Source organism: Natrix helvetica, assembly GCF_964273705.1.
Source record: "Natrix helvetica genome assembly, chromosome: 4".
NCBI lineage: Eukaryota > Metazoa > Chordata > Lepidosauria > Squamata > Natricidae > Natrix > Natrix helvetica.
The window spans coordinates 121,129,307-121,146,193 of NC_138550.1; the positions used below are offsets into that span (position 1 = coordinate 121,129,307).

The following is a 16,887-nucleotide window of genomic DNA, read 5'->3' on the forward strand; positions in this document are numbered from 1 at the left end:
AAAAGTTAGTTGCTCATTTTTAAAAATTCTTCTAAATATTGATTTTAAAAAAAATCAAAGTAGTATACAAAAAACAATTTTGATTTAGATTTGCATACTGGGGACAGCATAAGAAACTGGCTGGACTGCTGCATTGCATTCTATCATATAAATTTACATATATAAATATATATGCCAGTTTATTGATATGTAAATGCATATTTCTGATGAAAAACTATTATATCTGATACTTATACTTGTACCTGAGAAGACAGATATAAATGACATCTAATCATAGACACTTATGAACTATTCTCTTTCTTTGCAGCCATAGTTTGCATGCAGCCCTCCCAAGGCTTTAGTGCAGCTCCTATATACCCCCTCTACTTTTATCTTGAAACAAAGGAGTAATTATTTGATGCAACACTCTATTGTGCCAAATTCTGATATGAAAGTACTACTTTAAGAGTGGAGGTAGCAATTTTGGGTTTGGCTGTATTTTTTTTAAAAGGTCTGGACTGGAGTAAAGGAATTTTCCCCTCCCCTGTTTCATCACAACCCACAACTTGAGTGTAACTCTCATCCAAGAAAGAATCAAGGGCAACGCACAGCCGCTAAAACTCCCATTTTCTTGTGCACTGCTTGGAGAGTCCAAGCAATGGGTTAAATCAGTCTGGTTGCCCTACAACTGAGGAATCTTTTTCCTTGGCCACGCCTCCTAGTGTTGCTTGGCCCCAGAATTTTCCTCAATCTGCCCATTCAGGACTTCTTTTTGTGAGCTCCAGCTTAATTTATCCTAGCTAGGACTCTCCTACTACTTATTCCCATTTTTCTTTTTCCTTGTTATCCTTATTTGTGCTTTTTTTACCCCTTACTTAGTGTAGGCTATTTAGATTTGATTTTTTTCACCGTCGTTGACTTTCTCGGAGGTAGGTGTGGTGGTGGTGGGTGCTCTGCTTGCCGCGCCACCTTTGGACGGCAGTGGAGAGCTGCCGAATCAGCTTTAAAGCGCAGCAGGACGGCAAGGCTCCCGGCGGCTGCCGGTGGTTTACTTTGTTTTTTTTCTGGTTTTCTTGCATTTGGGAAGGCACAGCCTGCTGCGGAGAGGTGCGAGGCCGCTTTAAAACGCGTGGCCGCCATCTTATCTTCCTCCTTCACCCTCACACCAGAGCGGTGGCCATTTTGGTAAGGCTTAATTTCATGCCTTTTTCAATCGGATTGCCCGCTCAGCCACGCTTCAGCAGATAGCCGCAGGGTGGTTAGCTGGCCCTGTTTCGGGTCTCTGGCTGGATCACTGCCACCCATAACGTCTCCCCAAGCGGCACTGGTGTCTTGGCCACCTAGTGGTCATACATCACGCAGGGAGGGCTCCTCAATTATATCCCCTGTCTCTCCCTGCCTTATCTGCCTGGTCTTGCAGCCTTGGTTGCTTTTCTACCTTCTCACCTCCTGTTTGAGTGGCTGGATTTTCATTGGATTCATTTGCAGAGCCCCAGCTTTCTCTTCTGGCATTTTTTTTTTCACGAACTCTTCCTGATTCCACAATATCTGCTGGTCATCAGAGCCAGTGTCAGCCACCAGAGTCTCCATCACCATGCCTCCCTTAACACGGTCAAATTCGCTTCTAGAGCATTAGCTTCCAATTTGATGTCCCGCCGCCTTGTGTGGCTCCGTCACTGGCAGGCGGATCAGAACAACAAGTGGAAGTTGGCTTCTGTTCCGTTTAAGGGGATCAAATTATTTGGGGAGGTCTTAGACCCCTTCTTGATCGAATCTGATAAGCGGAAAGTTCTGCCTACCTTGAACAAGAAACAGGACTGTAAATCCGATCTCTTTTTCAAGAGGTAGTCCTTTCGTTCCAGTGAGCCTGTAGGATCCTCCTCCGCTCCCTCGAACAGACCAGTTAGCCAGTCGGGAGATAGGTCTCAGGACAGGCAGTCCTTTCGGGACAGGGGTAGGTAGCAGTTCAACTACTGCAGGTCCAACCGCGGCGGGGCTTCCAATAGGCCCTTCCGTAAATCCAAGTGACCATCAACACTCCCCTCCCATTGGGGGTCAGCTTCAACTGTTTGCCACCCAATGGGAACAGAGGACGCCTGGGTCCTCCAGAACATCAGGGAGGGACTCTCTTTGGAGTGCCTCTCTCAACCACCTCAGAATTTCATCTGCTGCCCAACCCCCTCTTGCCCTCTCAAGAGGGAGCTCATGACCCAGGAAATTCGCCATCTCCTGGAGATCAATGCCATGGATCAGGTTCCACCCTTACAGGAAGGGAAGGGATTTTATTCCATTCTCTTCCTGGTACCCAAGAACCTAGGGGGGTGTAGGGCTATCTTGGACCTCAAGAACCTCAACTGTTCCTTTCTCAGGGCAGGACAGACAGCTTAGTATCCCTGACCTACAAGGTTCTGAGCTTGAGGCGAGTCTCCATGCTACTCCTCTCACAACTTTTGGGGAAGATGATCTCCTGCATCTCGGTCATCCCCTGGGCACGGCTTCATTCCAGAGAGTTGCAGTGGCTTCTCCTGCCACATCAGAGAGCCAACAGGAGCAACTCATCCATGACAGTGTGGCTTTCCCCGACCATGAAGAGATCTCACAAATGGTGGCAATCAACAGCTCTACTGAAGGGACACCTGTTCAAGGAACCTGCGAGAGTGGTCATCACAACAGATGCCAGCCTTGTCAGCTGGGGGGGCACACATGGAACATCGTGTAACTCAGGGCAAGTGGTCTCCAGCCGAAGCAGCTTGCAACATCAACTTCTTGAAGCTGCGGGCAGCGAGATTCGCCCTGCGACATTTTCACCGGGACATTCTGCATCAGCACGTCCGCCTGATGATGGACAATGTAGCCACCAAGGCACATATAAATCGCCAGGGCAGCACCAGGTCTAGAAAACTCATGGCAGAGGTGGAGGCCCTGGGCAGATGGGCCAAGCGTCACGTTGCATCCATTCGCTCCAACCACATCTCGGGAGTGGACAATACTCAGGTGGACTGGCTGAGCAGGACCACCATAGACAATGCAGAGTGGCGATTGAATCCAGTCCTGTTCCGCCAGTTGTCTCGCAGATTCGTCACCCCTGTGATTGACCTGTTCATTGACTGTGATTGACCCGAGAGAACACGCAACTCCAACGCTTCTTCTCCCGCTTCTATTTGCCGGGGGCAGAGGGGACGGATGCCCTTCGATGCAGATGGCCTCAGGGACTGCTGTACGCCTTCCCTCCTCTCCCGCTGCTACCACAGGTGATCTGCAAAATCATCGCTGAAAGGGCAGAGGTCCTCCTTGTCACACCACACTGGCCTCGGAGGTCCTGGTACGCTGACCTTGTCAGCCTGTCAGTGTCCACTCCATGGCAAATCCCTCAAGGCCAGATTTCCCTCAGCCAAGAGGCCATAGTCCACCCGGACCCCCAGTGGCTCCAGCTGGCCATCTGGCACTTGAGGGGGACCTCCTGAGGAGAGAGGGCCTGTTGGAGGAGGTGGTACATACCATCCAGGTGTCCAGACGTCCTTCAATGACCAGAATATACAACTCCACTTGGTCCACCTTTGCCAAGTGGTGTGACAATCTCCATCTTGATCCAGTCACTGCACCTGTTTCCCGCATACTGGACTTTCTACAGAGGGGCCTAAACAAGGGTCTCGTCCCCAACACCTTCGTCGTCAGGTGGCAGCACTATCCACTGTTTGGTCCGGTGATCCGACCCAGCCCCTCAGCAAAATATCAAGGGTTCACTGTTTCCTTAAGGGTGCCTCCAACTTACGCCCTCCGGTGGTTCACCTTTACCCCACCTGGCAGTTATCGGTGGTCCTACGGGCTCTTACTTCACCACCCTTCAAGCCTCTACATACAACGTCACTTCGACACCTCACCTTAAAGCCTGCCTTTCTTGTCGCAATAACATCTGCGAGGCACATATCAGAGCTGGCGGCTCTATCGGTCTGTGAGGACCTTTGTGTCATCCATCCGGACAAGGTCATACTACGTCTGGACCCTGCCTTCATCCCAAAGATCAACACCTGGTTCCACAGGGCGCAAGAAGTCATCCTACCTAACTTCTGCCCGCACCCCAACCACCCAAAGGAACATGTTTGGCACAAGTTGGACGTCAGACAGGCCCTGTGGATATACATCAAGCGTTCTGCAGACCTCCACAGATCAGAGGCCCTCTTTGTGTCATTCCAGCCAGGCTCCTTGGATAAGAAGGTGACATCTTCTACGGTTGGCAGGTGGCTCAGAGCATGCATTGTAGCTGCATACGAACATCAGTCCAGGGCAGTACCTTAACACATTACCACTCATTCCACAAGGGGCGCTGCCACCACCACGGCCTGGGCCACCCATTGATGACATCTGCAGAGCGGCTACCTGGTCTTCACCATCACCCTTTGTCAAGAACTATAAATTGGACATGTATGCTTCAGCTGAAGCCTCGTTCGGCAGGCGGGTTCTCCAGGCGGTTGTTTCCATGACCGAATCCCAGGACTGACCTTCTGCCCACCCTAGTGACATATAACTTGGGTATGTCCCATTGCTTGAACTCTCCAAGCAGTGCACAGGAAAATGACCACTGGCTTACCTGAAGGGTCCTTTTCTGTGCACTGCGGGAGAGTCCAACCCACCCTGGCTTCTCTGTCCAGGGATTCGTGACCGTCGTGTCAACTTGGACTTTCCTTTACTGCTTCATCATGCTTCCAGACTTCACGGGTTCCAGACCTTCTCAAAATTCTGGGGCCAAGCAACACCAGGAGGCGTGGCCAAGGAAAAAGATTCCTCAGTCCTAGAGCAACCAGACTGATTTAACCCGTTGCTTGGACTCTCCCGCAGTGCACAGAAAAGGACCCTTCAGGTAAGCCAATGGTCATTCTGCTTTATGTTATGCAAACTATGGTTACTTAATTATAGATTGTACCATTTTAAACAAAGTCTATGCATGGCATAAATTAAAGCAACACTATAATAGAGAGATATGCAAAAAAACTGAGTTACTTGTTTGCTAAATAAAGAGAAGTTATTTTTTAACTAAGGAAATACTAAAAGAATCTAACTGCTATGGCAATCTCATGATCAAGCTAAAAGTGAATTACTTATTCTACAAACTTATGGAAGAGGTTGTATTAATTTAGTGTTCCAGAGATCTTCGGTTATTTGAGACAGTCACATAAATAATGAAACAAATTTGTTCCTTTTAGCCCCAGCAAGATTGAAATATTGAATTTACATTTCAAGGAAACTCACATAAAGCTCATCATGTATGTTGGCCCCATGCTTTAGTAAGGTATCCACCACTCTCATGTGCCCATATTGGCAAGCAGCTAGCAAAGCAGTACCACCATCCTGAAAAGAATACAAACGGATACAAGAGAAAGTTTCAGAGAACAATGACTCCTAAACATTTCTTAGCACTTAACTCCTGCGTAGAAAAAATCAGTTTATGTGGTTATAACTTGCTTCCCTGAAAATACAACCCAATTTCTATTTATTTAAAAACATGTTGAATCTTAATTGGAAGCAGACCCCTCTTAATATATTATGCTCATTTTATTCCAACTTATAAACAGCTTTTACATTTACTACAATATACCCCCATATAGATTTATATTCAGTGGCCTCTTTTAAAGGGGAAATTTTGGCTGTGCTTTTCTCTTTCCTTCCTCTAAGCAGAAACCTGGCTTTAAGCATGAAGAAGAGTCACTTAAGGCTAAGCTGTAAGAAACAATGGAAGTTCTTACTCTTTTAAATAAGGCTTCCCATGGAACTATGGCTAGGTTCACTTTGCAAAAACAAAAGCAGGGCTGAACCATTTCCCCAGAACTGTTGCAAACACCACATCAGTAGGGCTTACTTTCAATTTTGGAACCTAAGGAAGCAGTGACCTGCATGATCCATAGAAAAAAAAAGCTATAAGGAAAGTTCATTGGTCCACACCTGCATTTTTAAAAATGTCCTATAATTTGTGTTTCAAGCAAACTTGCATTTTAAGATAAAAGCCATCTCCCATCATGGTTTGTTCCCTTATTTCAAACCATGGTTATCACAGAACACGGCTCCTCATAAAATAACATTCAGTTCTATAAAAAGGCTACACAGTTTCCATAGCAGATGAAACTTGGGAAATCTGGTAAGGTTACAGCTGTTTCCCCATTGTTCTTTTCAGTGGTGGGTTCCTGCTGGATCGCACCGGATCGCGCGCGCTCCCTTTCAGCGCTCCACCTGGCTTGCGCGCTCCCTTTCAGCGCTCCACCTGGCTTGCGCGCTCCCTTTCAGCGCTCCACCTGGCTCTCGCGCTCCCTTCCGGCGCTGAAACCGGAAGTACAGTCTTGCCCCGCCCCTGGCGAAGCAACGACGCCTGCCTGCGCTCCACCAGCTCGGCTGGGAACGGAGATGTTTCCTCAGCGGAGCGGAGCGCCTGAAAAGACTTTTCAGGCGCTCCGCTCCGCTGAGGAAACATCTCCGTTCCCAGCCGAGCTGGTGGAGCGCAGACAGGCGTCGTTGCTTCGCCAGGGCCGGGCAAAACTGTACTTCCGGTTTCAGCGCCGGAAGGGAGCGCGAGAGCCAGGTGGAGCGCTGAAAGGGAGCGCGCAAGCCAGGTGGAGCGCTGAAAGGGAGCGCGCAAGCCAGGTGGAGCGCTGAAAGGGAGCGCGCGCGATCCGGTGCGATCCGGGAGGAACCCACCACTGGTTCTTTTCCTTTGTCAAACCTGTCCCTTTATGACAACTGCAAGTATATTCTGCGCCAGGGGTAAAATTCAGCAGGTTCTGATGGGTTCTACAGAACCAGTAGAGGAAATTTTTAGTAGTTTGGAGAACCGGCAAATAACACCTCTGGCTGGCCCCCGAATGGGATGAGAATGGAGATTTTGCAATATCTTTTCCCTGGAGTGGGAAGGGAATGGAGATTTTGCAGTATCCTTCCCCTGCCACACCCTCCAAGCCACGCCCACAAAACCGGTACTAAAAAAAATGAATTTCACCACTGTTCTGCCCTCATTTTATACTAAATGGAGCATCAATAACTACAGTACAAACAAAATTCTGCACTGATCATTTAACAATCTTCCAGGAGCTTGAGATGACAGGAAATAATTTCAATTTTTTACTTCTATCACATAGAAGCAGATTATGAAGTGTCGCATAATTACATTATCATAGCAATTAATAACCTCACCATACTTGTCTTTCCAAACTGTTGCATGTTTATATAACCGCAAAATATCCTATCTACCCCACACACTGGTAACATTCAATTTTTTGTTTGAAAGCATAATGCGGATTACTTGAATTATGTCACTGGTGTAAAAGTGCTCTCAGGAGTTTAATGCTCAGATAGCTAACCCTTTTTTCAACCTGAATTTAGAGGGTCACAGAGCTATGCCTTATGCGTTTCTATTTATTAAAGTAATATGTATTATATTCTATACCATATGTTTGTTTGATTGCAGGCCTATATTTTTGTGTAGAAAGACAATGTTTTTTAGGAGAACAATGCAAAATTCAATTCTTCCATAATAGACGCGTATGACTGACTAATTGGGATAGCTAAGCGGCTTTGCAAAAATGCAATAGGAAGAGAGTATATAGTGCTTCATATTAATATATGTACTTTCTCTAATTATGCCTGGAATGGAGTTCCTCTTTCCATATTAAATTTGGCAAAAAGTTGGTCCCATCTGCAGTGCATTAGAAACTGAAGCAGCATTGCTGCTGCTGGCAAACAAGCTGGAAACTCTGAGAAATTACATCAGTCTTCGAACAACTGCACACAAAGATCTCAGAATGAAGAGAACAATTACCCCAAAATGGCTTTGCTGTGACGAAGAAGCACAAGAGATCTTTTCAACCAGAAAGCAAATGCATGAGTTGTACAACAGATGCTGTGCATATTGAACTAATTAGTCAATACTAGTCCGAACTCCTCCAAGGAATTTCGGGCACAAACAACTAATAAGCTGAACAGCAATGTGTGTTACTGTATTAGGGTGCTGAAATCTCCTTCTGATAACACTTTTCATATTACATTAAGACCCACAAACTCTATATTCTGAATTTCTAGGTAAACATGCTAGGAGTTTCTGATTTGAATTCAACCAACTTTCTATTTACATGCAGCCCTGGAAAACAGGTAGTGAATCAGTGGGTTACTTCCTGTAAAAAGGCAGTTTCCACATTAATGAAACAGGATGTCAGAAACAACAAAACACTTAACGCAAGTCAGGGGTGCACAACTTGTAATTTCAAGACTATCTCTCCAAAGCTTTTGGATGCAGTGATCCTTCTTCAAAAAGGTGCCACTGGACTAATAATAGAAAAGAAAATGAAATGCATGCAAAGTAATCATATTAAGTGCAATTCATTTAATTAAAATTAATTCATTTCTCTTCCACCTACCCACCCACCCCCCAGGATCCAGTTTTTTTTGTTATGGCCCTTTCAGTCAAAAAGTTGTTCTTCCAAAACATATAACTGAAGGAGGAAGCCAAATCTGGTATAGTCTGATCCATCTCCTTGCACTACGGGGAACAGAGAGACTAACTGTTTTATTTGAATGATGGATCTTCAATCTGATGGGAAAGATCCTTCAGCTAAGTTACTTACTATAGATTGTGGCTGATGCAAAGATTCTACTATTCCCAGGTTATGGTCGATGTTCTCCCTCCACTTGGTTGATTTATTTTGTGGATATATTTATTATTTTTTGGATTATCTAAGATTTCTTGAAAGTTTTTATTATTTTTTCCATACTGTATTTAGTATTTTATGGATTTGGTTTTATTATAAAAGCATTCTTATTGTTATTGGTTGCTTTCACATTTCTTTTATTTCTTTTAAAGCCAGATACAGGTTTTCTTTTGTTGTCCTGGTTTAAACTATTCATTCTGTGGCCTAAATTCAGATCTTTGTACCAGTTTCTTCTTACATGGTAAAGTTCTCATAGGATCTTGTGCTGCTACTTCCCCCCTAAAACTGTTGTGTCTTACATACAAAGAGAACCTGGGAGGATCAGATTCATTTTCAAGTTCCATATTAGAACTGTGAGATAAATCAAGATTATGATATAAAAAATTCAGAATATATAAGGGCATGTAGTAAGGGTGTGCACATTTTGAAAATGATTAGAAATAAATATTTTAGATCTCAGAGAAATGCAAAATCTTCTTTTGGGGTTTTTGTGCAAAAAGATGCTGCTACTTTAAAGAATAGCTTTTATCTGATGTTTCAGCAGGAGCTATGAAGGACCCCCCCCCCCAAGATTATGCACCCACTCCTTGAGGGGGACCCTGTCAAGAGTTAACTACTAGGGCTAATGTCAGTTCTTTGTATATAACACTCCACAATTTCTTCCATTTGCAGAGTTATGGGCTCCTTTGCAGCAAAGTGAAAGCAGTTCAACAAATGATCTGCAGAAATCTACAATGGCAACAATATCTGCAGATCAGGATGCCTCCTATTTAGTGCAAAAGTAAGATATATACTGCAGCTTTCCCCAAACTACTCAAATATGTGGGATTACAGCTTCCATCATTTCCAGCTATCATACTGTGACAATCTACAGCACCCCATGGGAACAATTCCTGTCCCTAATAAATACAAAATGCCGTACTGTTTTGTTTTCTAAATCGAGCTAATACAGTCTCTATAACTGTGACTTTCATATATTTCCAATCTGTCAATCAAGCGGAAAGTCTTTTGTATTTCTTTTTTTAAAAGTTTGCTTTCATTGTCAGCTTTGGCTTTGCCCTTCCCAAATGAAATGACAAAAATAACAAACAAATTGAGTGATACTTATATAAAACTGAGCAATAAGAGTCACACACAATTTAATGTCCTGCCAGAGAACTGTACAGGGAGAAGCAAAATGATTCTGTGGGCCTCTTGTCAGCTCTCCATGCCAAGCCTTGGATCAGAAGAAAACAGCTGCCTTTCCTTCCTGCCTGGCTGTCTAAGTTCACCAATATGTTGAAGCCAAGTATAACTTCTTACTTTGGTTTTGAATTCTGTGGAAGCTCCATATTCAAAGAGTAACTTCACTATATCATTGTGGCCTTGTTGTGCAGCAAAGAATAGGGCAGTGGCTCCAGTCTAAAACGAGAATCAGAAATCCCATAGATTACTAAAGATGAAGGGGCATTTCATACAAAATATATGTAAGAAGTTTAACAAGCATGTTGATGGAAGTGCTGAACCAAATGTCTTCACTAGCAACCATTCCTAAGTCAAGACATTCATTCCCACCATTTTTTTCTTTTGAAGATTCCAGGAGGTTTCCTTCATGTATCAGAAAAGCATGTTCATAAATTACATTTATATGCTATCCATATCTCAGGAACTCTAAGAAGTTAGGATTAGGAACACTGTTAACTTTGGCCATTTCCCCAGCCTCCATCCTTGTCAACTCCATATAGATAACTTTTTCTTCATTATTTACAACTTTACTGGTATAGACTGGTAACCCTAATTTTATTCCCCTTTTCCATGGCATTGGCTTTTCTCATTCCCATTATTTCTTATCAACAATCATAACCATTCTGGAATCTCCTGATTTTAAAAAAATCCTTTTATGGCTCTTTTCTACCCAGGAGTGTAAAGTCCATCCTTAGTTTGAGAGCTCCTTTTGTCCCTACAGCAGGAGGTTTCATTTGGATAGCAAGTAAGGAACCAATCAGGCAAACTGAAACAGAAAATACATAGAAGCTGTCCAGGTAAAGCTCTAGAAAAGTTGGCTGCTAAATCCCATGCAGAGATCCTTGTTGCAAACAGCAGGGAGAACAAGAATGGCACCGTGAGAAAGAGACAAAGCTGAAATATTCATCTCTACTCCCACTTCCTGCAAATAGAGGTTACATTGCTGTTATGGTTGGTTGCACATTTAGCCAGATATTTAGACAGTATTTGGCCTTTCTGTCCACCTATCGGGTTTCCCTCAAGTATGCGGATGATCGTTTTTTTGGACTTCATTCAAAGGGTTCTGTGTACCACAAATCTTGTTGAGTGAACTCTGAACAGGCTTCTCTAGGTTTTTATATTACTACAGCATTAAAAGGAATAAATAGCACTTTGAATTTGACCTGGAAACCAGGTGGCAGCCAGTGCTACAACATCAGGATAGATGTCATTTTACACTGATAAGGTTGCCTTGTCAAGAGCCTTTCCACCATATTGGAACTACCCATATACAGCACATTGCAAAAGGATCGCTGGTTATTTGGGCATGAATTACTGTCCTCAGAACACCTGAATGAGAACTGTCCCCTACTGTTCTGGGGGCAGTAATTCATGCCCAAATAACCACATGGTGATCCTTCTGCAATGTGCTGCATATGGGTTGCTTTGGGAGAATGACTCAAAATGCCAAATCTGGCACAGCAGTCAAATCTGAGAAAAGACCCACTGTTTCATCAGAAACCATGGGTCTGTCATACACCAACCCCTTCAAGACAAGCACTAGCCCATCAAGAGAATATATCAGGGCTAATGTTAAAAGAATGCTTCAATATTTACTGCCAATGAGCAGGTCAGTGTTGTAGGGCTTAGCCTGAATTTGTTTTGTCTCATCCATGCATTGTTATAGGATTAATGAAATTCTAATATGTATCCAACATTCACATCTACTGTTAGATTTGTAGACCAGCTCTATTGATAATGGGAAAAGCTCGTGGTAAGCTAAGACCATTATCATGTTTAACATTTTCAAGAAAATAAAGTCTTAACAGACTACATGTAAGCATAAACAGAATTCATTACTGAAGATCATCTACACTCTCATTCCTTTTTTGCTTGCCAAAAACATTTTACCCACCAGTGAGTTTCATGTGCCAATCAATTACATCCTCTTGTTTCTCACAATTTCTGCCTTGTGCTTACTTCCTGTCAAATGTGATAGTTATCGATGATAAACAGTTCTCTGAATTTATGTATCCGCAGTAATCACATCAAGCATATTGTACCAATCAACTATGTCCATTGCAGGCAAAAACGTTCTGGGCATAAGATTTTAGTCACAGCAGAAAGTAACAAGAGCTGTTAGCCAATCATTCAGGATGCCATTATTTCTTCTCATATGGCATCTTTGCCTTTAAAAGCCCTGGGACAGATGCTAGCTTGATGCATCCTATCACCAATAATGCCAGGCAATGAGAAGAAGCTGTTCACCTATTGTGAATTGGGCAGCTATATAAATCATTTATGTAGATATGTTATTTCACAGAGGACAAAGGAGCATTGCTGAGAAACAGGAGGCAATCAGATTAATAAAAAAAGCTTTCTTGTAATGTGTTAGAAGTACACAAATGTAGTGAAAACTCCACCTCTGAACAAGGTTCATTAAAATACAGTAATGATTTCCTTATCACTACATCCTTTAACCCAACTCACGCAAGGACTTAAAAGATCATAGAAAATTGAGAATTGAAAGAGGATTATTAGAAACCCTACTCTTAGGAAAATGTGCCTCTTGTTCAGTAGCAGGTCATCTCCCTTGACTTTATAGAATCCTAACAGCAAGTGCCTGAAATCCAAGAAAATCCAGACCATCAAATCCACCATGTTTTGTCAAAGATATCATTAGTAGTAAAACTCCTATTCTTTTCAGACCTTTTGTCTTTTATCTATACAAACCAGTGGTGGGTTTCTGCCAGTTCGCCCCGGCTCGGGAGAACTGGATGGTGAAAGTTACCGATCCGGTGAGAGGAGGTTCGACTGGTGGACCCAGAAGTAACTTCCAGAACGCCTGCCCTGGCCCTGTCGCTCGTTCGCTCGCTCCCCCCACCCGCCCATCCACACTATGCTAGCCCAATTCGGTGTCAAGTCCAATACCTGGGAGTGGAGGTGGTGAACTGAGAAGCATGGAGAGGTCCAGCGGCACAATCCACCAGACAGCAGCGGCAAGCTCAGTTTTCTCCTGGATTCCCCTCTGTCCTCCAATCTCCCAAAGTTCTTTCCCCAATGTGCGATAGCTTTCTACTGGATTCCCCTCTGTCTTGCCAAGGTTCTTTCCCCAGCGTGTGATAGCTTTCTACTGGATTCCTCTCTGTCCTGCCTTCTCCGATCTCCCTAATTTCGGTCCTTAATCCTCCAATTGTCTATTTTTGGGAGGTTTTCCCCTCTCTTCCCCCCCACTCATAGGAGTCCCAAAATTTTTGCCACATGGCTTGGGGGTTTGTGTGGTCATGTGACTGAGTGTGCATGAGTGATGTCAAGTTGGCCATACCCGCCCGGTCACATGACTGCCAAACAACACCCACAAAATAGGCCACACCCACAGAATAGGTTCTAAAAAAAATTGAACCCACCACTGATACAAACCATAATGAAATTTGTTAATCTGTGCAGTAATTAGATTGCATCTTATGAAATCTCTCAGCTTTTTTATAGGTTTTTTGAATCTGGAACGGGGGAGGAACATATTTCCCCCTGTCCTGAAGATGCTCCTAATATCCTGATGCAGGAGGAGTGTGGAAAAGGTATCTGTAGAGCAAACAAATTGGTTTTCCTTTCATTCCACAAGTGGAAACCTTGCTACATCAAAGAATCTCTGATTACTGAGATCATGGGATAGCATTTGTGAGATTACAATAATTAACGGTATACAAAAGTAATAATATTTTTAAAATAATAAATTATCCTTAATGTCTATAGCAGGTGTTTGAAATATGCAATAGGTTGCTGATTTTTTAATTAAACCAATATCTCTTTTTTAAATACAGAAGTTAACATACCTCTCTTTGAAGATTAATATCAGCTCCTTGCAGCACCAGTTCTCGCACACATTCTTTGTGGCCATAGTATGATGCTACCATAAGGGCTGTTGAACCAAGCTGGGCACAAAGCAATATAGTAAATAACTTAAATATGTAAATAAACTGGAGCCTGTTTTTATTTTCTCTGCAGCTTCAGGCTCAAATTAAAGACAAAATATTTTTGGCAACTCTATTTTACATTGTTGAAGTCTAGGCTAATATGCTTATAGACAAGAACAAACATTCAATATCTGAATAAAAGAGAATATTTGTAGAGAATATTTGGTTGAAATTAAGGGTCCTTGGTGTTCTCGGAGCTTGGTTGTTTTTTTGCAGGTGTTTCATTACCCAAACTAGGTAACATCATCAGTGCTAGTAAGAAATGGGATTTGCATCAATTTATATTCTAGTAGCTTGCCCTGTCAGACTTTTTGTATCTTTGGTTGGACTGTTTATTGCTAATTTGTTTGGTAGTTCCTTGATTGAAGTATGGTTTATTTCTTGATTGATGTTAATCTTGATGTTAACCTTTGCTCATCCAGGTGTTGAGTGCTGATGGAGAGGTGTTTTGGTCTTTTTGTTCCTGTTTTGACTTGTAGATTGTCCTTTTTGCACAGTATGTAGATGTTGTTTATATCTATGTGTCCATTGATGGCCAATTTGTCAGATGCCAGGCTTCCAGGAGTTCTCTAGCACTTTGGAACTTGGTTTGATCTAAAATCGTCATGTTTCCAGTTGAAACTGTGGTTACGTTTTCCATATGTTGTGAAATTAAAGAGTTTTCGTCATGTCTTCTGACTACCAGTTGGTATTCATAGATGCATTCTGCTAGTCTTCTGCCTGTTTGTCCTAAGCAGTGTCTGTTTCAGTCTTTACACTTGTTAGATCAGGGCAACGAGAGACAGACTGCGGACACGAAGTGACTTAACAGCTCTTTATTAGTAGTAGTAGTGATCCAGCTTGCTCTGTGGTCGGAGGGTTCCCCTTTTATAGGGATCGGGTACGCCCCTCGACCAATCAGAGCGATACCTGTTTCCCGCTGTAGCAGCGGACCAGAGGGGAGACTTACTACGATATATGCTAATATCTAACAACACTGTAGGTTGTAGGTGACTCCTTTTTCTCTTCGGGGGCTGTTGGGTCATTTGGTTTAATTAGGATGTTTTTGAGGACTTTACTTGATTAATATGCTACATTCCCATCAATACTGACAGGGCAAGCCACTACAATATAAATGGAAAGCCAACCCCATTCCTTACTAGCATCGTTAACTACTATGGGTAATAATAGTTAACACCAAGGACTCTACATTCTATATAATTTATTTTTTATTTATTGCATATATGCTTCCACATTTGTGATGCTCTTTGACCTTCCATTTTCCCCAGAAAATTTGACCTTCCTCAGAAAGTCAATGGGGAAGCCAGTAGGAAAGCTGCAAGTTGCTGATCTAAGTCTTCCCCACCTGTGCACCCTCCTCCAGCTCCTCTGTGCTTGTGTCATCCTGATCAGTTACACATGTCTATGCCCCCTCCCCAACCCATGCAGCACCTCTCGCACTCTCCCTTGCATGCTCCCAATCCATGCAGCACCTCTAGCACACCCCACTGCAGCTTCACACACCTATTCCCTTCCTTCCTCCACCTCCCCCACACCCAGCACAATCACTTATCTGCCTTTCAGCTTAGGACATGCAACTTCCTACCAGTTTCTCCATTGACTTTGGTTATGAAGTCAGCAGTAGTTGCTTAATGTCCAGGTGATTCAGTTATTGATGGCAGCCAGACTGCAGAGACTGCCATGACTAAACAATGCTATCACAGTTTATGATCGCATTGCATAGCAATGGGAATTCTAGTCCCAATTGCCACTATAAGGAATTACTTTATATTGCTCCAAATGCCTTTCTGAATCCTGGATTTTTTTTCACCACTGATGTATCTTCCAACAGTTGCTAAACAAATGGTTATATCAATAACCACCTGTCAGAGGCATAATATTTCAAATCATCTGGCAGAAAATGTTCAAATTTTTCGGAGAAGCAATCATGCAAGAACATACAAATTAAGGCTATAGGTCATTAATTAGCACCCATTAGCACTTTTGAATCCTGTTCTCTGTGTCACAGTCTCCATTCAAATAGCACTCTTTGATTCTGGAATTCCCCCTCAAACCCACCCCATCCCAATTGTTAACAGTAAGTCAGTGATGTGGGGAAAGAGTGATATTCTCTTTAAGGAAGAGAAAAACATGGAAAGTTCCAAGCATGGAACTGCAGTTAAAATTCTTTGGCAATTCCTTTTAAGCAAAAGTTAGAAGCTAAAATTAATACATTCCTCAGTATTGTGTCTTTCCTATCACAGTATATTATGAAAACAGATTCAAATCATGTTTTTTTCCATGGAGAAAGCCTTTACACTATCTTTGCAGTCCACGTCGACACGCCCACTATTCAACAACAGCTGAAGAAGTGCCAAGTTTCCTTTCCTTGCAGCCCAGAATGCAGCATTTGCAAGTGGCGTCTCCTTCTGTTAATAAATCCAAATATAACAAAAATAATTAAAACCTGTTTCATTATATTGCATACAAGCAGGTGGGTGTCTTGAATATTTTACTGATAAACGTTTACCCCCAAATCAAAGATCAAGACACTACAGCAATCTAGCAACATTATTTTTTCTTTTAATCTATGGAAGGAGAATATTGTCCATCTGGGGCACATTGTACATCCTTTTTTGTTGTTTTCAGTGTTCTTTATCTTTAAAAGTGTAAAGTAGTTGTTCAATAGTTCAATAAATGCATTGGAATTTTAAGGGATCATTATTAAACAAGCAGCCCAAAGAACACATATGTAGTTATCCTATGCACAATAAGTAATGGGAGACTATTAGTCTAGAAGAACACATTGCCATGCAACCAGAAGTTAATGAGAGCTGGAGTTGTCCGTGGGATAAAGAGATTAGAAGCATAACTGCTGCAGACTGTGGCTAATCCCCACTGGCAGACTAATTTTACACCGGAACTAGGTGTGATACACAAATGCACAAAATTTATTTGCTGACTTCATTATTCCCTGAGGATTTGCCTGTCTCTCCTGCAGGTTTGGTATAGTGTGTTATAACTGTGTGTTCAGATATTTGTTACCTTCAAATCTCCAGGAAACA

General features: G+C 42.8%; 1 protein-coding gene across 1 annotated transcript in view; it reads right to left on the bottom strand.

Moving 5' to 3' along the window:
- The window catches only part of ANKRD29 (ankyrin repeat domain 29), a 45,507-nt gene that overhangs the window by 20,500 nt on the left and 8,120 nt on the right, over window positions 1–16,887 (bottom strand). The window contains exons 2-5 of the mRNA XM_081950283.1: window positions 16,141–16,251; window positions 13,703–13,801; window positions 9,969–10,067; window positions 5,227–5,325 (exon numbers count right to left, since the gene is read on the bottom strand). Coding sequence (XP_081806409.1) covers window positions 5,227–5,325; window positions 9,969–10,067; window positions 13,703–13,801; window positions 16,141–16,251 — 408 coding nt within the window. The remainder of the gene's footprint in view (window positions 1–5,226; window positions 5,326–9,968; window positions 10,068–13,702; window positions 13,802–16,140; window positions 16,252–16,887) is intronic.